Here is an 18350-nt window from a genome sequence, read left to right as displayed (position 1 = left end):
ATGCAGAGGACCGACTGTATGTGCATTGTTTTCTGTGTGTAAATATAGGAATCAGCTGACAAGCCTACCAGGCGAGAAAACCCCCACAAGTACCTGCTCTACAAACCAACATTCAGCCAACTATACACATTCTTAGCAGCATCTTTTAAGGTATCTATCATCCAGTACTTTTTAGTATATGGGGAAAGTGTGCCTTAAATGGAATCTGAGAGTCACTCTTCTCTTTGAATATTTGAGTCAAGAATTTAGGAAAAATATGAAAATGAAAACTGCCTTAGAATATCCTAATCATAGCTATTTTTGGAATGGAAATTGCTTATTATGTTTTGAATGTTCCCTACCATTAATTAATGGGAATATTGATTAATTATCATTCTCCTTTCTCCGGGTTTTTCTTGCTAAACTGCTTTAGGCATAATAGTCAATGCAGAACTGAAAAACAGGAGCAGATTTTATAGGCATGTTCTATAAATAGAATAGCCACCTGAATGGTGGCTCTGGGAAACATTTTGGTCGTCTGAAAGAACCATGAGTAGGGAATTCCTCTCAGTTTATATAGAGAAAGGCACGGATGGAAGTTTGTCTTTTAGACCTATAGTCAGGATCTTTACTTCTCCATCTTAAGTTTTCCAGAGAACGTTCTTTAAATGATGGGGTTTTGAAGCAGAGATTGTCTTCAAAACTTTTGGCAATGGTTATAGGTTAATAATGAATCTTTGCTGTGTAGACAGTTATAAGTTAGAACTAGCAAGAGTGACTTTTCTCTTGGAGGAGACCATAATATGTTAAATTAGGTTCTTGTTTTCCCTACAACTGTAAAATGTCATGAACTTTCAATAAAACTGTTGTTTCCTGTTTGTCGTTTTGTATATGTGATTTTCTTTAATTTCAGGAGCTGCCTGCCAATAGTGTGCTTCTGATTTACCTGTCAGCCACTGGCGTTTTCCCCACAGGTCGTTCTGATAGTGAAGGTACAATAAAGGAATGCTCCCTGTCGTGAGCAGGGCTTGAATTCTCTTTATTTTCTACAAGGCGATGGCCCATAGCCCACAGACAATCTCAGGCTTTCTAGAGAGGCTCCCAAATTTGAAACCTGGTCTATTTGCTGAATCGGCAATCTTGTAGATACCCCAGTCTGTTTTATTTGCTGAAATATTATACAGTAAAGTTAAAAAAAATCAGCAAATTCACATACTACATGCATGCCTCTCTAACAGATTTGCTAAAAGCAAACACATATATGTGCATGGAATAACCAAGCCTAATTATCTACTTCACATCGTTGAATTTTTCTGAGCCTTTAGTGTGTTAGGGAATCTGGTCAGCGGCTTCACTGTGGCTGAAAGTCTTGTAGAAATCAGTGCACTTTTGTAACTGTGAAAGTTCAAGTCCTTGACATAATTTTATTTTGTGTCCTTTCTTTGGTTTTATGGATTCAATCTGTAGAATATTGGGATGCTATTTTAGAATAAAAACTTGAAGCTGTCCAGAACATGTGAGTCCAGAATATATGAAATTGGTTGAACTAGATGAGTAGCTTGGATGTAAACAAGGCAATTAAATCTTTACCTGGACAAAAAAAAAATTGTTCTTAACATCCTTAACATTTTCCTTCTCATTTGTTTGTTGAAATTTGCATTCCTTTATACAATGCATGTCCCTGCCATCTTCCTTGCATGACCTACAGATCCTCTTAAAGTGTTAAAATGAAAACAAAACAAAATAAATCTCTCTTCATTGCAGTGATTTTTTTTAAGGGATAAAATATAACACTATTAAAAGTGATGCAAAATCAGGGCTTCCCTGGCGGTGCAGTGGTTGAGAGTCTGCCTGCCGATGCAGGGGACACGGGTTCGTGCCCCGGTCCAGGAAGATCCCACATGCCGCGGAGCAGCTGGGCCTGTGAGCCATGGCTGCTGAGCCTGTGCGTCCGGAGCCTGTTCTCCGCAGCGGGAGAGGCCACAACAGTGAGAGGCCTGCATACCGCAAAAAAAAAAAAAAGTGATGCAAAATCATAAATACTTTAATTTTTTGGTGATAAAGTTAGTACTTTTATTTATAAATAATTATCTCCATATCTTATACACTATTGAATCAGATTTTCTGGGCCCCGCCTAATGTATTGATCTCTTGTTTTACTTTTTTCAAAGTACAGTAGTTACTAACTGAATGGTCCTTTGAGAGAGATTATTCCTAACATCCCACGGTTGCTGTTCCATTTACACAAGAGTTTATTTAACTAACTGATAGGACCAGTGGGAAAAGGCTAATTCCCAAACCGGAATTACAGTGGTTGATGTAATAATAATGATAGTGGATTTTTTCCTACACTGGTATTTGGTAATTCTTTTCTTAAAAATGAAGTTTTTGTCAGTGAGAATTTTCAAGTTCCATTCAAAAATTTCCCTACATTTTACAATTAGTGGCCCTCTTAAAATTATATTTAAGAAATTATTAGGACTCCATTCTGCAACTTTCTTACTTAAATAAGTTTGTTGACCTTGAGATTTTAGTTTTGCTTGAAATGAGAAGATCATTTTGAACATCCCAGATCTCCATCTCTTTTTTACCCAGAATAATGGGATGCAGTAGATTCTTGTTTTGTTTCTCATTATAATCTGAAGAACTGATGAAGATGGTCAGATGATCTTTTAAAATATTGGAACAGGCAACATGCTGAAATCATTTAAATGCTAAGTTAAACTAAAATGTTAAATTTTCAATTAATAAAAATGTTTTGTAATTATCTTCCATTTGTATCAATGAAAGATTCACCCAACACCTTTGTGTTTGAACATCAGATCAATGCTACTCTCCAATTGAAGTCTAGGATTCTTCCCTTTCTTTTTATAGGTCCTTATGATTTTGGAGGGGTACTTACTAATAGTAACCGGGATATTATAAATGGAGATGCCATCCACAAACGAAATCAATCCCACAAGGAAATGCACTGGTATGTATTATAAAAATTATAGTTCTCTCTTATAAAATATTAAGTAAAATGGAATGTTCCCTTAGACTGCTATTCATAACACTTATTTGGATTCCAGCAATATCTCAGGCTCTGCCTACCTTAGGCAATTAGAATTGTTGGTTAATATTTATTTTACAATTTTTTATTGAGTATGTATTATATGTCAGGAACTATTCAATCACTGGAGATCTGTTCATTCAAGTTGGAGGAGACAATAAATATATACATAAATAATAAGGCAGGACATGATGCATGTTAATATCAAAATAAACCTTTTTAAAATTAATTAATTTTATTTTTGGCTGTGTTGGGTCTTTGTTGCTGTACGCGGGCTTTTCTCTAGTTGCGGCGAGCGGGGCTACTCTTTGTTGCGGTGCGTGGGCTTCTCATTGCAGTGGCTTCTCTTGTTGCGGAGCACAGACTGTAGGTGCACGGGCTTCAGTAGTTGTGGCACGCGGGCTTCAGTAGTTGTGGCACGCAGGCTCAGTAGTTGTGGCTCGCAGGCTCAGTAGTTGTGGTGCACGGGCTTAGTTGCTCTGCGGCATGTGGGATCTTCCCGGACCAGGGCTTGAACCCATGTCCCCTGCATTGGCAGGCGGATTCTTAACCCTGTGCCATCAGGGAAGCCCAATATAAGCTTTTTTTTTTTTCCAATATAAGCTTTTTAATATAAGGTTATGTTGGTGTGATATAGCAAAAATGAAGTTAGCTGTATGATTTCAAGGAGACTTCATCCATGAAAGTTTGCTCAGTGCATTCACTGGTTGGGCCATTATAGGCTCTAAAATTTCCCTAGCTGAGAGAGAGCAGTCTCATTATAGAGGAAACAGGACTTGGCTTGAAACTGCATTTTTAATAGCACTTTACATAAAAATATAACTCTTCATATTAAAGAGTGGGGAAGGGAGGGCAGAGGGAAATGTTTCAAATTACACGTGTAATAGCTAATGGTCCCCCAAGCCATGTGTTGGTGCTATAGTTGACCATAGTTGTAAATGATTTATATCAGAAAAACTTGTATTTGAAATATATTGGGGTTTGATGATATTGCTCATTGACAACATCATTTTGTATATTTACATTAATATTTATAAACTACCCACATTGTCCACCAACCATGGGAAAGAGCATGCACACCAAAATTGTGACCTTAAGCAGTGGCTCTCAAATGCATGTTACTGGACTTTAGCCTTCTGTGGGCCACAGTGAATCTGTATCTTTAACAAGCACCCCAGCTGATTCTGATGCACATGTCCAGAGGAAATGTAGATAATAGAAGGGGAGCCCCTGCTTATTGTCTGCAATATTAAGATATAGCTTAAAATAATAAAAATCTTTAAAATGGATATAGATTTTGAAAGATTCATTGAAATAGAAATCTGGTTGTGTTATTACATCTTGTTTTCAGAACATGTTCTTAGGAGGAACTTTTAAATACTAAGTAAGTCCCTAAATTCTGACTTCTGAGATTTTCATGTGTATTTATTAATCCATCTTTAAATATATTAATATATATATTAAATATATAGACTTCTCTTCAGCTTGAATATTCTTGAATAATAATTATGTTCGAATTTTTTTTTTCCAAATAAAACTGTTAACTTGTCTACCCCAGTAAATACAGACTTTTTTGGTCTTTTGCTTAATTAATCTTTGTTTTTCTCCCAGTGCTGTGACAAAAAGGAGATGTGAGCAGACCAAACTGATGAATAAGATTTCTGAGACTTGGCTGATAAAGTTATATAGTCATTCACTGTTACTCTTGTTGTTGTTTTCCCAGCCTTCATCCTGGAGATCTCTATCCTTTCACAAGGAAGCCCCTGTTCATCATTGTGGATTCATCCAATAGTGTTGCGTATAAGGTGAGTTCCATGAGCGCTATTCCACATTAGACACTATGGCACCACCCTGAGGTAACCAGTCTGAACATGTGCCTTTTTATTTTGCTTTATTTTATTTAATTTTACACAGTTTGTATTTAGTCTTTCTTTTCTTTTGAGGTTGTGCATGCTAGTCAGGATCTGGTGCTATGAATAGAAACAAGAAGAAAACGCATGAATGGACACTCAGTGGAAAATAATAAATCCTCCTGCGGGAAAAAAAATTCAAGATTTCCAAGATCACTGGTGGGAGGTTTATTTTTGTTATATAACCCAGAATAGTTTTCTTTTATAGAGGTTGAAGTATATGGGAACATTTTATTTTCTAGTTTTCAAACTTTTTCCCCTCTATACACTGAGCTACTATAGTTTAAGTGGAATTTCTATCCCATGTTATAGAGTTATATTCATTGAATATCAACACAAATTGTTTTAGATGCACTTATTGTTTTTTTTAATTTGCGACAGTAAGTAAAAAAAGATGACCCTGAATTCTGAAATAAGTAACAGGGACTTAATGTGAAAATCCTTTCTTTTATATTTTGCTATAGAAGCAGTGGTTTTCAATGATTGTATAAAGAATGGCAGCAGTGAGACACTTTAAAGTTGGATGTTAGAATTCAAACGATAGTAATTTAGAGGAAAATGAAAACAGAATTTTTGGAGCCCTTTGTATGTGGTTGGAATATTTCATTAGTGGACAGTATACTCAGAAATATGCTGGAAACACAGATCTGCCAATTAAAATTATTTCTGTTGTGGGTGTTCATATAATTAGATGGGGAAGCAAACGTTAATAGGTTTATTTCAGGAGAGCAATAGAAATGTTTGGTAGCCAAAAAAGCTGACCCCAAGCATATTTTTCCATCTAATTTTCATGCTTAATTTCACTTTTTAAAGTCGGAATTCCAAGAGCATCCATCCCACCCTACATTGTTCAGCATGTTTCTTGCTACCCATTTTGTCAAGTTTAACGTTACAACTTTTGATTTTTAGGAAAACTAGCTATGTACACTCTTAAATTGTGAGCGTGCTGTTGTCATTTTTAATCTTTTTGAGAGGGTGGGAGGCTGCTAAAGGAAAAGGTTTATTGGCTACCCCATTTAAACATATAAAATCAGAAGAGTCCAGGCATTTTGTCTTCACAGAATTCAAAAAAAGCATTCTGTGCCTTTGTCAATGAAAAGGAAACATTTGCTACAGTTTAACAATGTAACAGAATGTGTTGATGCACAGTAAGCAAGTGTATTGCTTACTATGATCTAGCATGTGTTGAAAGTATTTTCACAATCTATTAATTTCTCTCAATTTAATTGGACATTATTTGATACCATCTTTTATAATCTCAAGAATATCATTCATGTTATGTACCTGCTATTTCCAGAGTGTCGGTTGGATGTAGACTGCGTATTGGATGATGATTTTGAAAAAACACCATTGTGCATAATTGGAATTATGTCTCATGATTTAATTCTAAATTTCAATATCCCAACACCCAGGATAACAGTGGAATAATAGATTTCTGTGTGTGTTTGGTGTTGATGGCACATGCAGTGTCACTCCTCTAAAAAATTAAATTGTCAAGAACATTCTGATGTTTAGAAATGAAATGGGGAGCCCATGTGCAGTAGGCAAATGAGAGCATGATGTAGACTAATTTGGTCTTTTAAAAAATTAGTTGATGCCTCTGAATCAGGTGTGCAGTTCTCTGTGTTAACATATGAAAGTGTCTGACATTTACTTTTCCCACAAAGCACGTAAAAATTCTTAAACTATCATTTTGCAAGTTTCTAATGAAAAAGAACTGGGTGACATGTATTATTTCTTCAGTACATACTTTGTTATATCCATTTCATCCATATGAATGTTTTATGAACATATATGTGTTTTCTAAATGTTTCTTCATGTAAATACAAACACTTCATGTTATTTCTTCATTTCAGTATTACTTTTTAATTTTTATGAAAGTAACTCATCCATATAGTTGAAAGCTGTAGTTCTCTTTCTGTGCATCAGAAACATTCAGAGCCCTCTTCAAAACCACTTGTACCTGGGTCCCAACTCCTGTGATTCTAATTTGCTTGGCCTGGGGTGGGTCTCAGGTATCAGCATAATTCCCTTGTGTGGTCAGGGTGAGATCTACTCAGCCAAGTTCCGCCAGGAGTTACTAACAACAGCAGTCTCCCGCTCTCATGCCCTACCCCTGTTTGCCTCTTCCCAGAGGCTACCATTTACATCTTTTTAAGTTAATTATTTTGGTATTTAACCATTATTTTTCTAAATCACATGCTGGTATTGATATTCCTTGATTCTTAAAGAAATATCTTTATTTCTTGTATTTCTTAAAATACATGTTTTAAGCAGCATGTATTGATATCCCATTATGGAAGAAAAATTTAACTCTCTTTCCCCTTCCTATCCCCATTTCATATTCATACCTTTTATAACTTTTATCCACACAATAGACATACCATAATTTTGATTCACTGAATATTTAGTGCTTATATTATTATGACTATACAATGCTTTTAACATCTAAGCCACATAGTAAACTTTTTCTTTTCTATGCAACTTTCTACTTTTCCTGGAGCAAATAATGTTATCTTGCTCCTGGTTCTTTTTCTGAACTTATCACAGATTCAACCCCAAGCTCCTCACCAATTGCTTAATCTTCTTTCAGGTTGTTCAGATGCATCATTCTCTTAATTTTATCTTTGGGATGAATTCTCTTGCAAAGCCTCTGGACTGGTGCCCTCGACATGTACTGCACAGCTCTCCTCCCTGAATCTCTTTTCATTATTATTCTGGGAATTCTTCATCTCTCTTCTATATTGGAATCCCTGTTTCCTGAATCCTATGTCTTCTTCTTGGACACTCTCATTTACTCTCTCATTTTGGTTTATTCTCTCATTTTACTGTAGCATCTCCAGCAAAATGGAGCTTTCTGAGAAAGGGTGAATATGAGGTAAAATATTTGAAGTCTTGCACTTCTACAAATGTTTTTGATTTACCATCACACTTAAATGGTAGTTTTGGTATTGATTAGAAATTATTTCCCTTCGAAATTTGGAAGGCATTGTTCCATTGCTTTCTAGCTTCCAGTATTTCTTAAGAAGTACAAAGCATTCTAATTCTGAGTTCTTTCATGTGACTTGTTTTCAGTCCCTGGAAATATATAGGATCTTCTCTTTGTCTCCAGTGTTTTTCAGCTTCTTAACAGAGTGCCCAGGTCTGGGTTTACTTTTTTTTTTTTTTCGGTACGTGGGCCTCTCACTGTTGTGGCCTCTCCCGTTGCAGATCACAGGCTCCGGACGCGCAGGCCCAGCAGCCATGGCTTATGGGCCCAGCCGCTCCGCAGCATGTAGGATCTTCCCAGACCGGGACACGAACCTGTGTCCCCTGCATCGGCAGGAGGACTCTCAACCACTGCGCCACCAGGGAAGCCCCTGGGTTTACTTTTAACAATGGTACTTGGCATGTACTTAGTGAGTCCTTTCAATCTGGAAACTCTGCTCATTTTCTTGAGTTGTTTCAGTGGCTTCCTCACTTCCATTTTCTCTGTTCTTTCTTTGGAGAATTTTTGTAATTCATATATTGGACCTTCTGGTCTAGTCCTCTGATTTTTTTGCCCTTTATTTTCCATCTTCCAGTCTTTTTGCTCTGTAGGAAATTCCCTTGCCTTTGTCTTCTAACCCTTTTATTGAGCTTTTCATTTGTTCTCTAGATGTTTCTTTCACAAAGATATAGATGTATCTGTGTGTATGTAAAACATATATACATACACATATATAATTGGTTTTTATCCTGGTTGAAATATCTTCTCTTCCCTTTGAGAATGTCAATGATCATGTAAAAAATTCTCCCTGCATGGTGTCTCTTTCCTCCATTATGGTTTGTTTCTGGTGTTTTTCCTGAATATGTCGTTTTAGAGACTCATAATTTTTGCCCTTCTGCTCAGATATAAGAGTGGAAGCTAGCAAAATGGTTAGAATCTCTGAGGTTCTAGGTAGGACTTGTCACAGTGAGCTGCTCAGTGTGGCAATCTAGCTGGGCCATTTAGTTTGGTAATCTCTGATGTCAGTGTCTTTAGGTCTTCGTGGTCTAGTCATATTCACTGAGCAAGCTCAGCTGTTCTGCCCAGAATGTAAAGGTCTATCAGCATTATGCTATGTTTTTCCTGAAGTCCATGTGTTTTTGTTTTTGTTTTTTAATATAAATTTATTTATTTATTATTTATGTTTGGCTGTTTTGGGTCTTCGTTGCTGCGTGTGGGCTTTCTCTAGTTGCGGCGAGCAGGGGCTACTCTTCGTTGCGGTGTGCGGGCTTCTTATTGCCGTGGCTTCTCTTGTTGCGGAGCATGGGCTCTAGGCGCTCAGGCTTCAGTAGGTGTGGCGCATGGGCTTAGTTGCTCCACGGCATGTGGGGTCTTCCCGGACCAGGGCTCGAACCCGTGTCCTCTGCATTGGCAGGTGGATTCTTAACCACTGCACCACCAGGGAAGTCCCTCGTGTGTGTTTATATCTGCATATACATGTACCTTTATGTACCCAGTGCTTCATACTTAAAATATTCTCAATAAATATATGTTGAATGATTAAATGAAGGTAGTCACCATTATCCTTATTTTATAGCTGCAGTAACTGCTCTTGGAGGTTAAGTATCTTGCCTAATTGATTCCAGCAGTCTTTCTCATTCCAAAGCCCAAGATGTTTCTACATTTAGAAAAAGAGGAGCTTTTCGTGCTAGTCTGAGCCTCATTTCAGAAGAGAGGAATTGAAATGCCGAGGTCTGTAACATAACAAGTGTGGCTCACATTTTGGCTCTCAAATTTCCATCAGGTAATAGGCTTTATCTGTAATAATGTAGTACTAGTGGGGTTAAAAAAAACACAAACCTGTCATTTTGGGCAACACTTCTTTGAATTCTGCTTTTTCTTTCCTTGGAAGAAGAAAATCCTTTGAGTATTTAATTATATATGACAGAGATGGATCCCTGCCAGTAAACATGACTTACACATTTGTCAAAACAGTCATATTTATCTAAACAGCCTTGTCCTAAAGTGTTTGACTGATGACTGTAGACTGCTGTGGTCTAGGAAGGCATTCACCTTCATAACAAGATTACCTAAGAGCTCTTCTGACAGTCAGCCTCACTCATTCCATTTCCTTCTTGCTACTTTGAAAGACCGTCTCTTTGTTTTTGGCGTTCTGCAGTTATCTAGGTTTTATTTCTTTATATTTAACCTATTGGGAGTTGCTGGACTTCTCGAATCTGTAGGTTAGTTTTTCATTATTGCTGGAAAATTCTCAGCCATTATCTCTTCAAATCTTGGCTGTGCTGCAGATCCTCTTTCATCTCTTTCTGGAACTCTGATTTTACATACATCATTCTCATTGTGTCTTCCATGTCTCTTGACCTCTCTTCTATATTTTCCATCTTTTTGTTTCTCTGGCTGAGATTTGGAAAATTTCTTATGATCTGGCTTTCAGTTCACAAATTCTTTTCTTCAGCTGTGATTAACTCGTTATTAAACCCATTTATTGATTTTTATATTAGTTGTGGTATTTTTCATTTCAGGAAGTTCTGTTTGGTTCTTTTTCAAATAATTCACTGCCCTTTTTATAGTTCCCTATTTTCTGTGTTCAAGTTTGTTCTTTATTTCTTTAAACTTAATAAGCATACTTACTATATTATTTATTTATCTGGTAATTCTTACACCTGAAATCTGCTTTTGCTGCTTAAAGACACCCTTTGCTGTTTTTGTATCCCTGTATGCTTGATTATCTTTGATTAGATTCTGTAAGGCCAACTGGCCCGAGGCAGGGGAACACAATCAGATTCACAGGTTGCATCAGACTGAAATTCTCCGGACCACCCAGTTCCAGAAACTGCCCTGGAGACATTCCGGACCACCCAGTTCCAGGAACTGACCTGGAGACATTCCGGACCACCCAGTTCCAGGAACTGACCTGGGGACTTTGAACCCAGCCCAGCCTTCCCACCTTTCGAGGGGCGGGACTAACGGTCCCCCAGGATACCCGAAAAGACCACCAAATAAGGAATACCCTGCGCCCTCCCAGATTCACCACACCCCTTTCCCTTCTTCCCCTATAAAATCTTGCCCAACCCTCGCCCGGGTGCGACTTCTCTGGCCCCTTTCTCTCGGACCAGTGAACCTCGCCCGGGAGCGCTCCCTAATAAAGCTCACTTGAAGCTTTCCTCTGTTTCGCGGTGCCGTTTGTTAAGATCCGACCTTACTTTTGGTGCTGAAACCCGGGAGGGGTATCAAGCCCCACGGGTTACCGCGTGGGCCGCTCCTCCCCTACCCCAGGAGACAACCAGGGAACCTCTACTCATCCACCCGATCCTGCAGAAAACGGGGTAAGTCCCCCTCCCTTGTTCCCTCCGACCCCCAGAGTCCCTGCCCACCGGACTCGCTGTCCCTAATCGCGGCCGCGTAAGGGATTCCTCCGTCCTCTCTCCGGGACTCGGGCAACTGTGGAGACGTCCCAATCGCCTGACCGCCCTCCGACCTGCCGTGAATTGGAGACTGAGACCAGGGACGCCTCTCTCCCTCTCCATTCACTCAGGGACAGACTGGGGGGTCATGGGAACCTCACAATCGAAACCAGATTCTAAGACGCCCCTGGGGTGTCTCCTAGCCAATTTTACAGCCCTCGGTTTCTCCCAAGATCTCCGTCGCAGACGGCTTATTTTCTATTCCACTGTGGCCTGGCCACAATATCCTCTAGACAATCAATCCAAATGGCCTCCTGAAGGGACTTTCGATTTTAACGTCCTCCGTGATCTAGATAATTACTGCCGCAGGACAGGCAAATGGTCCGAGGTCCCCTATGTTCAGGCCTTCTGGTATTTGCGCTCCCGCCCTTCCCTCTGCGTTGATTGTTCCACTTCCCAGATCCTTCTTGCCAAACATACATCTCCTACATTCAAGCCCCTAATTTCCTTTGACGATGACCCCTCCCCACTAACCGACCCTCCCGAATCTCTTACCACTCCCCCCTTCAGAACTCCTCGCCAACCTCCACCCTACCCTGAAGCGGTCCCTCCTCCTCCCGAACCCGCTCTGGCCCCTCCAACCGCTCCCCCACCTCCCTCAACGGTTTCTACTCCCACGCCCCTTGCTTCGCCAATTAGTGCACATACACGCTCTCACGACTCCCAAGATTCAAATCTCCTCTGCCCTCTGAGGGAGGTAGTAGGAGCGGAAGGATTAGTTAGAGTTCATGTTCCCTTTTCTTTCCAAGATCTCTCTCAAATAGAAAAGCGATTAGGCTCCTTCTCTGCCGACTCCTCCCACTACATCAAAGAATTTCGCCTCCTGTCTCAAGCTTACGATCTAACCTGGCACGATATCTTTGTGGTTCTGTCCTCTACCTTAACCCCTGACGAAAGGGAAAGAATTCAAACTGCTGCCCGAAACCATGCAGATCAGGTTCACCTTACCGACAACTCCATGCCCGTCGGAGCGACTGCTGTACCTGGCACTGATCCAGGCTGGACTTATCAGGATGGCCAAGATGGCCGTCGTAAATGCGACCTCATGATCCAATGCCTCCTGGCTGGCATGCAGGCTGCCGCTCATAAGGTAGTCAATTTTGAAAAACTAAAAGAGATAACCCAAGAACCTAACGAAAATCCAGCTATCTTTCTCAATCGCCTTACAGAGGCCTTAACTCTCTACACCCGGCTGGACCCCGACACCCCGGCAGGGGCAGTGGTCCTAGCCACCCGTTTTATCACCCAATCAGCCCCGGACATCCTAAAGAAATTAAAACGGGCAGAAGACGGCCCTCAAACCCCTATTCGAGATCTGGTAAAAATGGCCTTTAAAGTCTATAATGGCCGTGAGGATTTGGCAGAATCCAGCCGACAGGCTCGGATGCACCAGAAGGTGGCCCTCCAAACCCAAGCTCTTGTAGCCGCCCTAAGGCCGGCCATCTCCCATGGATCACAGCATCCACGGGGTCCGCAAAAGGCAACCCCGCCGGGGGCCTGCTTCAAATGCGGAAAAGAAAGCCACTGGGCTCGCCAATGTCCCAATCCCCGACCTCCTTCTAAGCCGTGTCCCAGCTGCGGGCTAACGGGCCACTGGAAGAGTGACTGCCCTACGGCTGGCCCTCCCTCAGCGTCTCCACGCGGGGGGGGGGGGCAGGCCGACCCAACGGCATTACCACTCGAACTGCTGGGATTGGCTGACGACTGACGGCGCCCGGACTCGAAGACCCCCATCACCCTCGCCGAGCCCAGGGTAACGCTACAGGTAGCGGGTAAGTCCATCTCACTTCTGGTGGACACGGGGGCTACCTATTCGGTCCTGCCTACTTACTCCGGGCCAGTTTCTCCTTCCCAGATCTCGGTCATGGGTATTGATGGCAAACCATCCTTCCCACTCCAGACAGGTCCACTCCCATGTCATATCGAAGGACTCCCTTTTACTCATTCCTTCTTAGTCATACCATCCTGCCCAGTTCCCTTGCTAGGCCGAGATGTCCTTTTCCACTTAGGGGCCTCTCTCCAGCTGGTCAGACTTGACCCTAAGGTCCCCTCCTCCCAACTCCTGCTTTCTCTTCTCGGCCTGTCTCTAGAACCCTCCCCCTCCTATCCCCCTCTTCCAATCACACCGAACCCAATCAATCCCCAAGTCTGGGATACTTCTAAGCCCATAATAGCAACACACCATTCCCCCGTTCTCATCCGCCTAAAGGACCCCTCCGAATTTCCATCAAGGCCCCAATTTCCCATCTCTGAGACTCACCTTAGGGGCCTACAACCTATTATCACCAGACTCCTAAACCAGGGACTCCTTATCCCCACTGACTCTCCCTGCAACACCCCCATCCTGCCTGTCTGCAAGGCCTCTGGGGATTATCGCCTTGTCCAGGACCTCCGACTAATCAATGAGGCCATAATTCCTCTCCACCCAGTAGTACCAAACCTTGCTCTCCCATATCCCCCCCCCATCCACAACCCACTTTACGGTTCTGTATCTCAAAGATGCCTTTTTCACTATCCCCCTTCATCCCGACTCCTATTTCCTCTTCACCTTTACCTGGATGGATCCGGATACTCATACTTCCAGTCAGCTCACCTGGACAGTTCTTCCCCAGGACTTATGCAACAGTCCTCACCTCTTCGGTCAGGCGCAGGCACGGGACCCCACTTCCTGCTCCCTTACCCCCAGCACACTCCTTCAATATGTAGATGACCTCCTCCTTTGTAGCCCATCTCTCAGCCTCTCAAGACAACATACTGCAGATCTCCTCAATTACCTTGGCTCTCGCGGTTATCGGGTCTCCCCAGCCAAGGCTCAGTTATCTGTATCTTCTGTAACCTACCTGGGGCTCCACCTTACCGCTACCACAAAAGGTCTAACAGCCAACCACACCCGGATTATCCGTGAACTCCAGCCTCCGGAAACAGCGGAACAAATGCTCACCTTTTTGGGCCTTATAGGATTTTTCCGACACTGGATCCCTAACTTTGCTCTCCTTGCTAAACCCTTGTATCTAGCCGCTAAAGAAACCCCTCAAGGACCCATCACCTCTCCTTCCGCCGTTCGACAGGCCTTTCTCATCCTCCGTAACGCTCTGATATCTTCTCCCCTTTCTCTGCCCAACCCAAAGCGACCTTTTCACCTTTTTGTGGATTAACGGGCCGGAATAGCCACTGGACTCCTTGCCCAGCCTGTAGGGCCTTCCTACCGCCCCGTGGCTTACCTCTCCAAACAGCTAGACCCAACCATTCGGGGATGGCAACCATGCCTTCAGGCCCTAGCAGCGGCAGCCGAACTGACCAAACACTCAAACTGACTCTGGCCCACCCACTAAGCGTGTTTTCCTCCCACCGGCTGGTCGACCTCCTAGGCCACAAGTCTCTCTCCCTCCTGGGCCCCTCCCGCATCCAGGAGTTCCACCTACTGTTCGTTGAAAACCCAGCTATTTCTCTTGATCCCTCCCCTCGCCTGAACCCGGCTTCCCTCCTGCCTATCTCTGGCACCGGGGGTTTTCCATCCCATTTCTGCCCTCATGTCATAGAACCCTTCAAACCACCAAGAGAGGGACTCTTTGACACCCCTCTTTCAAATCCGGACCGCACTCTCTTTGTGGACGGTAGCTCAATACTCAGTCCTGACGGACACCGACGGGCAGCCTATGCAGTGGTAACTATCTCAACTATTATTAAGGCTAACAGCCTCCCAGAAGGGACAACCTCTCAAAGGGCTTAACTGATAGCACTCACGAGGGCCCGCGACCTCTCTAAGGGCCAAAGGGCCATCTTTCTCCCTATGGTCGCAGGCATTTCCCTCGCCTCCTTTCTCGTTGCTGCGGGCATCGGGGGAGGAGCCCCAACATACAGTGTCTCAACATCCCGTGACCTAGAACAGAAACTCCAGCTAGGCGTTTGGTTGGCTTCTGCCGCCTCCATCACCTCCCTCCAGCGCCAGATCACCTCAGTAGCCCGAGTTGCCCTCCAAAATCGACGAGCCCTGGATCTCCTGACGGCCGACAAAGGAGGTACCTGCCTCTTCCTACCGGAGGAATGCTGCTATTACATCAATGAAACAGGACTCGTCGAAGACAACGTAAAAGCCCTCCATCGCTTAAGAGAAGAACTGCAACGCAAACACCAACAGTCCGCCTCCCCAACTCCCGACTGGTGGCGATCCACCCTCTATACCTGGCTAACACCAATCTTAGGCCCCTTAATTCTCATCTGTATCTTGCTCACGTTTGCTCCCTGTTTTCTTAGGTTCCTTCGCAGGCGCATGGAGGAAGTCTCTCGGGTGGCCACAAACCAAATGCTCCTCGGTCCTTACACCTTGCTTCCTACAGAACCCCCCACTGGTCTCCCCTAAGCCTCAGACCTCTGGTCGCCCGACTCCCCTTTCGACGCCCCCATTCAGCATGAAGTAGCCAGAGATCAGAACGCCGCCCCATTACACCAAAGATGTCGGGATGTAAGGCCAACTGGCCCGAGGCAGGGGAACACAATCAGATTCACAGGTTGCATCAGACTGAAATTCTCCGGACCACCCAGTTCCAGAAACTGCCCTGGAGACATTCCGGACCACCCAGTTCCAGGAACTGACCTGGAGACATTCCGGACCACCCAGTTCCAGGAACTGACCTGGGGACTTTGAACCCAGCCCAGCCTTCCCACCTTTCGAGGGGCGGGACTAACGGTCCCCCAGGATACCCGAAAAGACCACCAAATAAGGAATACCCTGCGCCCTCCCAGATTCACCACACCCCTTTCCCTTCTTCCCCTATAAAATCTTGCCCAACCCTCGCCCGGGTGCGACTTCTCTGGCCCCTTTCTCTCGGACCAGTGAACCTCGCCCGGGAGCGCTCCCTAATAAAGCTCACTTGAAGCTTTCCTCTGTTTCGCGGTGCCGTTTGTTAAGATCCGACCTTACAGATTCTTCTTGTTATCCTTAGATTCTTCTTGTTCTCCTTAAAATTATCTGTGGGAAATTCACTGAGCCCTAGAATGATGGTACTTTCATCCAGAGAGGGTCTGCATTTGCTTCTGCTAGACACCTAGAGGCACTGCCATTTGGGGACCATGTGTTTGGGGTTACCTAGGTGGTATGAATCTGGGCTACAAACATGCAAGAGGGCTGGCTTACAGTTACAACCATCAGGACTGTTTGGTTCGTTTGTTTGCTCTGTCTCTGCTCTGCTCAGCACCAAGAAAATTTTCCTGTGGTCCCCCGAGGCATGGTCCTGGGGGGCAGGAAGGTGTGAAATTTGGTTTTGGTTCATCCTTACAGTAAGGGTGTAGCCCTTTGGGATTCCAATTTAGCAGGGCCAGTTTTCTGTTAGACTCCATCTTAGGCAGACCCTGAGCTCTGACTGCTGTCCCCTTCTCTGCATAAGGCCTTTAAAACCTAAATGCAAGTGGCTCGATTGATTGCCTCAGGGCAAAGGAGGCCTGCCGTCAGCTGATTTTCTCAGCCTCTTCTGGTTTTGCCTCATCTCTCTGACCTGTCACTGGAGTGCCCCCGGGCTCCATCCTTTTTCCTCTTCTTTTCCAGCTACAACAGACTGCCCTTGATGCCCTCACATAATTTCATGACTCTAATTACTATCTCTATGCTGACACTTTCCACATTTATATCTCCAGCCCAGACCTTTCTCAGTTACTCCAGACTTGAATATCTATATACTCTACATCTCTATTTGGTGATTCTCACAGAGAACATGCCCAGGACAGAATTTCTAGACCTCTTCCAGATCCAGCTTTCCCCATGTCAGTTAATGACTATTGTGCTTTTATAGTTGCCCTAGCCCAAATCCTTAGTTTCATTCTGGACTCTTCTTTCCCTCACACCCACATCCATTTCAGAATGTTTTATTGGTTATAACTAATAGATCCAGAATCTTACCACCTCTGCTGCCACCATCCTGGTCCATGCTACCATCATCTCTCCCCTGAATTATTGCAGTAGCTTCCTAACTAGGCTTCCTCCTTCTGCCCTTGCTCTCCTACAGGGTGTTGCTGTAAGTCAGATTATGTCACTTATCTACTCAAAATCTCCGGAAGGCTCCTCATCTCACTCAGAGTAAAGGCTTCATGTTTTCTGCCCTCACATGCCTCCTCCCCACCTCAGATGCATCTCTGATCTCTTGCTGGTCTCCCTATCACTCAGTTCTCTTCAGCCACAATGACCTTGCTGTTCCTCAAACATACCTGGCAGTCTCCTGCTTAGGATCTTTGTGTTGTGTTCCCCCAACCTTGAATCCTCTTCCAAAGATGCCCACATTGTTTTCCAGGTGTTTAATCAGCTGAAGCCTCTTAAGAGAGTTCTCCCTAATTGCCCTATTTAAAATTATATGCCTCCCCAGCACTCTTTATCCACTTTTCTTACTTTACTTTTCTTATAATCATAAGTTAGCTTCTATATAATGCCATGCACTATTCTAACACATTTAATCCTCACAACGCAAGGTGTTACTTTATTATCCCCATTTTACTGATAAAACCAAGGCACAAGGTGGCTGATTTGGGATTTAAATACAGTCTGATTATAAATCTTTCTGTGCTGCTAACTACTCTATTCTGTCTTTCCATATGTAGCACTTGTCAGCTTCTGTAATATTATATAACTTCTTTATTTTGTTTACTGTGGGTCTCTACCTGCCACCTCCACCCCCATCTAAATGTCAGCTCCAGGAAGACAGGTTTAGGGTTTTTTTAATCTGTTTTTGTTTTTTTTCTTAACTACAGTATCCCTAGCACCTAGAACAGTGTCTAGTTTGTAGGTTCAATGAATATCTATTGAAGAAAGATACATTTATTTATTTATTTATTTATGGCTGCGTTGGGTCTTCATTGCTGCACGTGGGCTTTCTCTAGTTGTGGTGAGCAGGGGCTACTTTTTGTTGAGGTACACGGGCTTCTCATTTTGGTGGCTTCTCGTTGTGGAGCACGGGCTCTAGGCATGCGGGCTTCAGTAGTTGTGGCTCACA

General features: G+C 43.2%; 1 protein-coding gene across 1 annotated transcript in view; it reads left to right on the top strand.

Annotated features, from left to right (window-relative positions):
* Positions 1–18350, top strand: part of SCAI (suppressor of cancer cell invasion) — a 137768-nt gene that overhangs the window by 95358 nt on the left and 24060 nt on the right. The window contains exons 11-14 of the mRNA XM_049710706.1: positions 49–150; positions 893–971; positions 2854–2953; positions 4755–4836. Coding sequence (XP_049566663.1) covers positions 49–150; positions 893–971; positions 2854–2953; positions 4755–4836 — 363 coding nt within the window. The remainder of the gene's footprint in view (positions 1–48; positions 151–892; positions 972–2853; positions 2954–4754; positions 4837–18350) is intronic.

The sequence above is a fragment of the Orcinus orca genome, chromosome 6, assembly GCF_937001465.1.
Source record: "Orcinus orca chromosome 6, mOrcOrc1.1, whole genome shotgun sequence".
In the NCBI taxonomy this organism is placed as follows: domain Eukaryota; kingdom Metazoa; phylum Chordata; class Mammalia; order Artiodactyla; family Delphinidae; genus Orcinus; species Orcinus orca.
The sequence above is the reverse complement of the archived record's forward strand: the minus strand, read 5'-3'. Positions and strand labels throughout refer to the sequence as shown.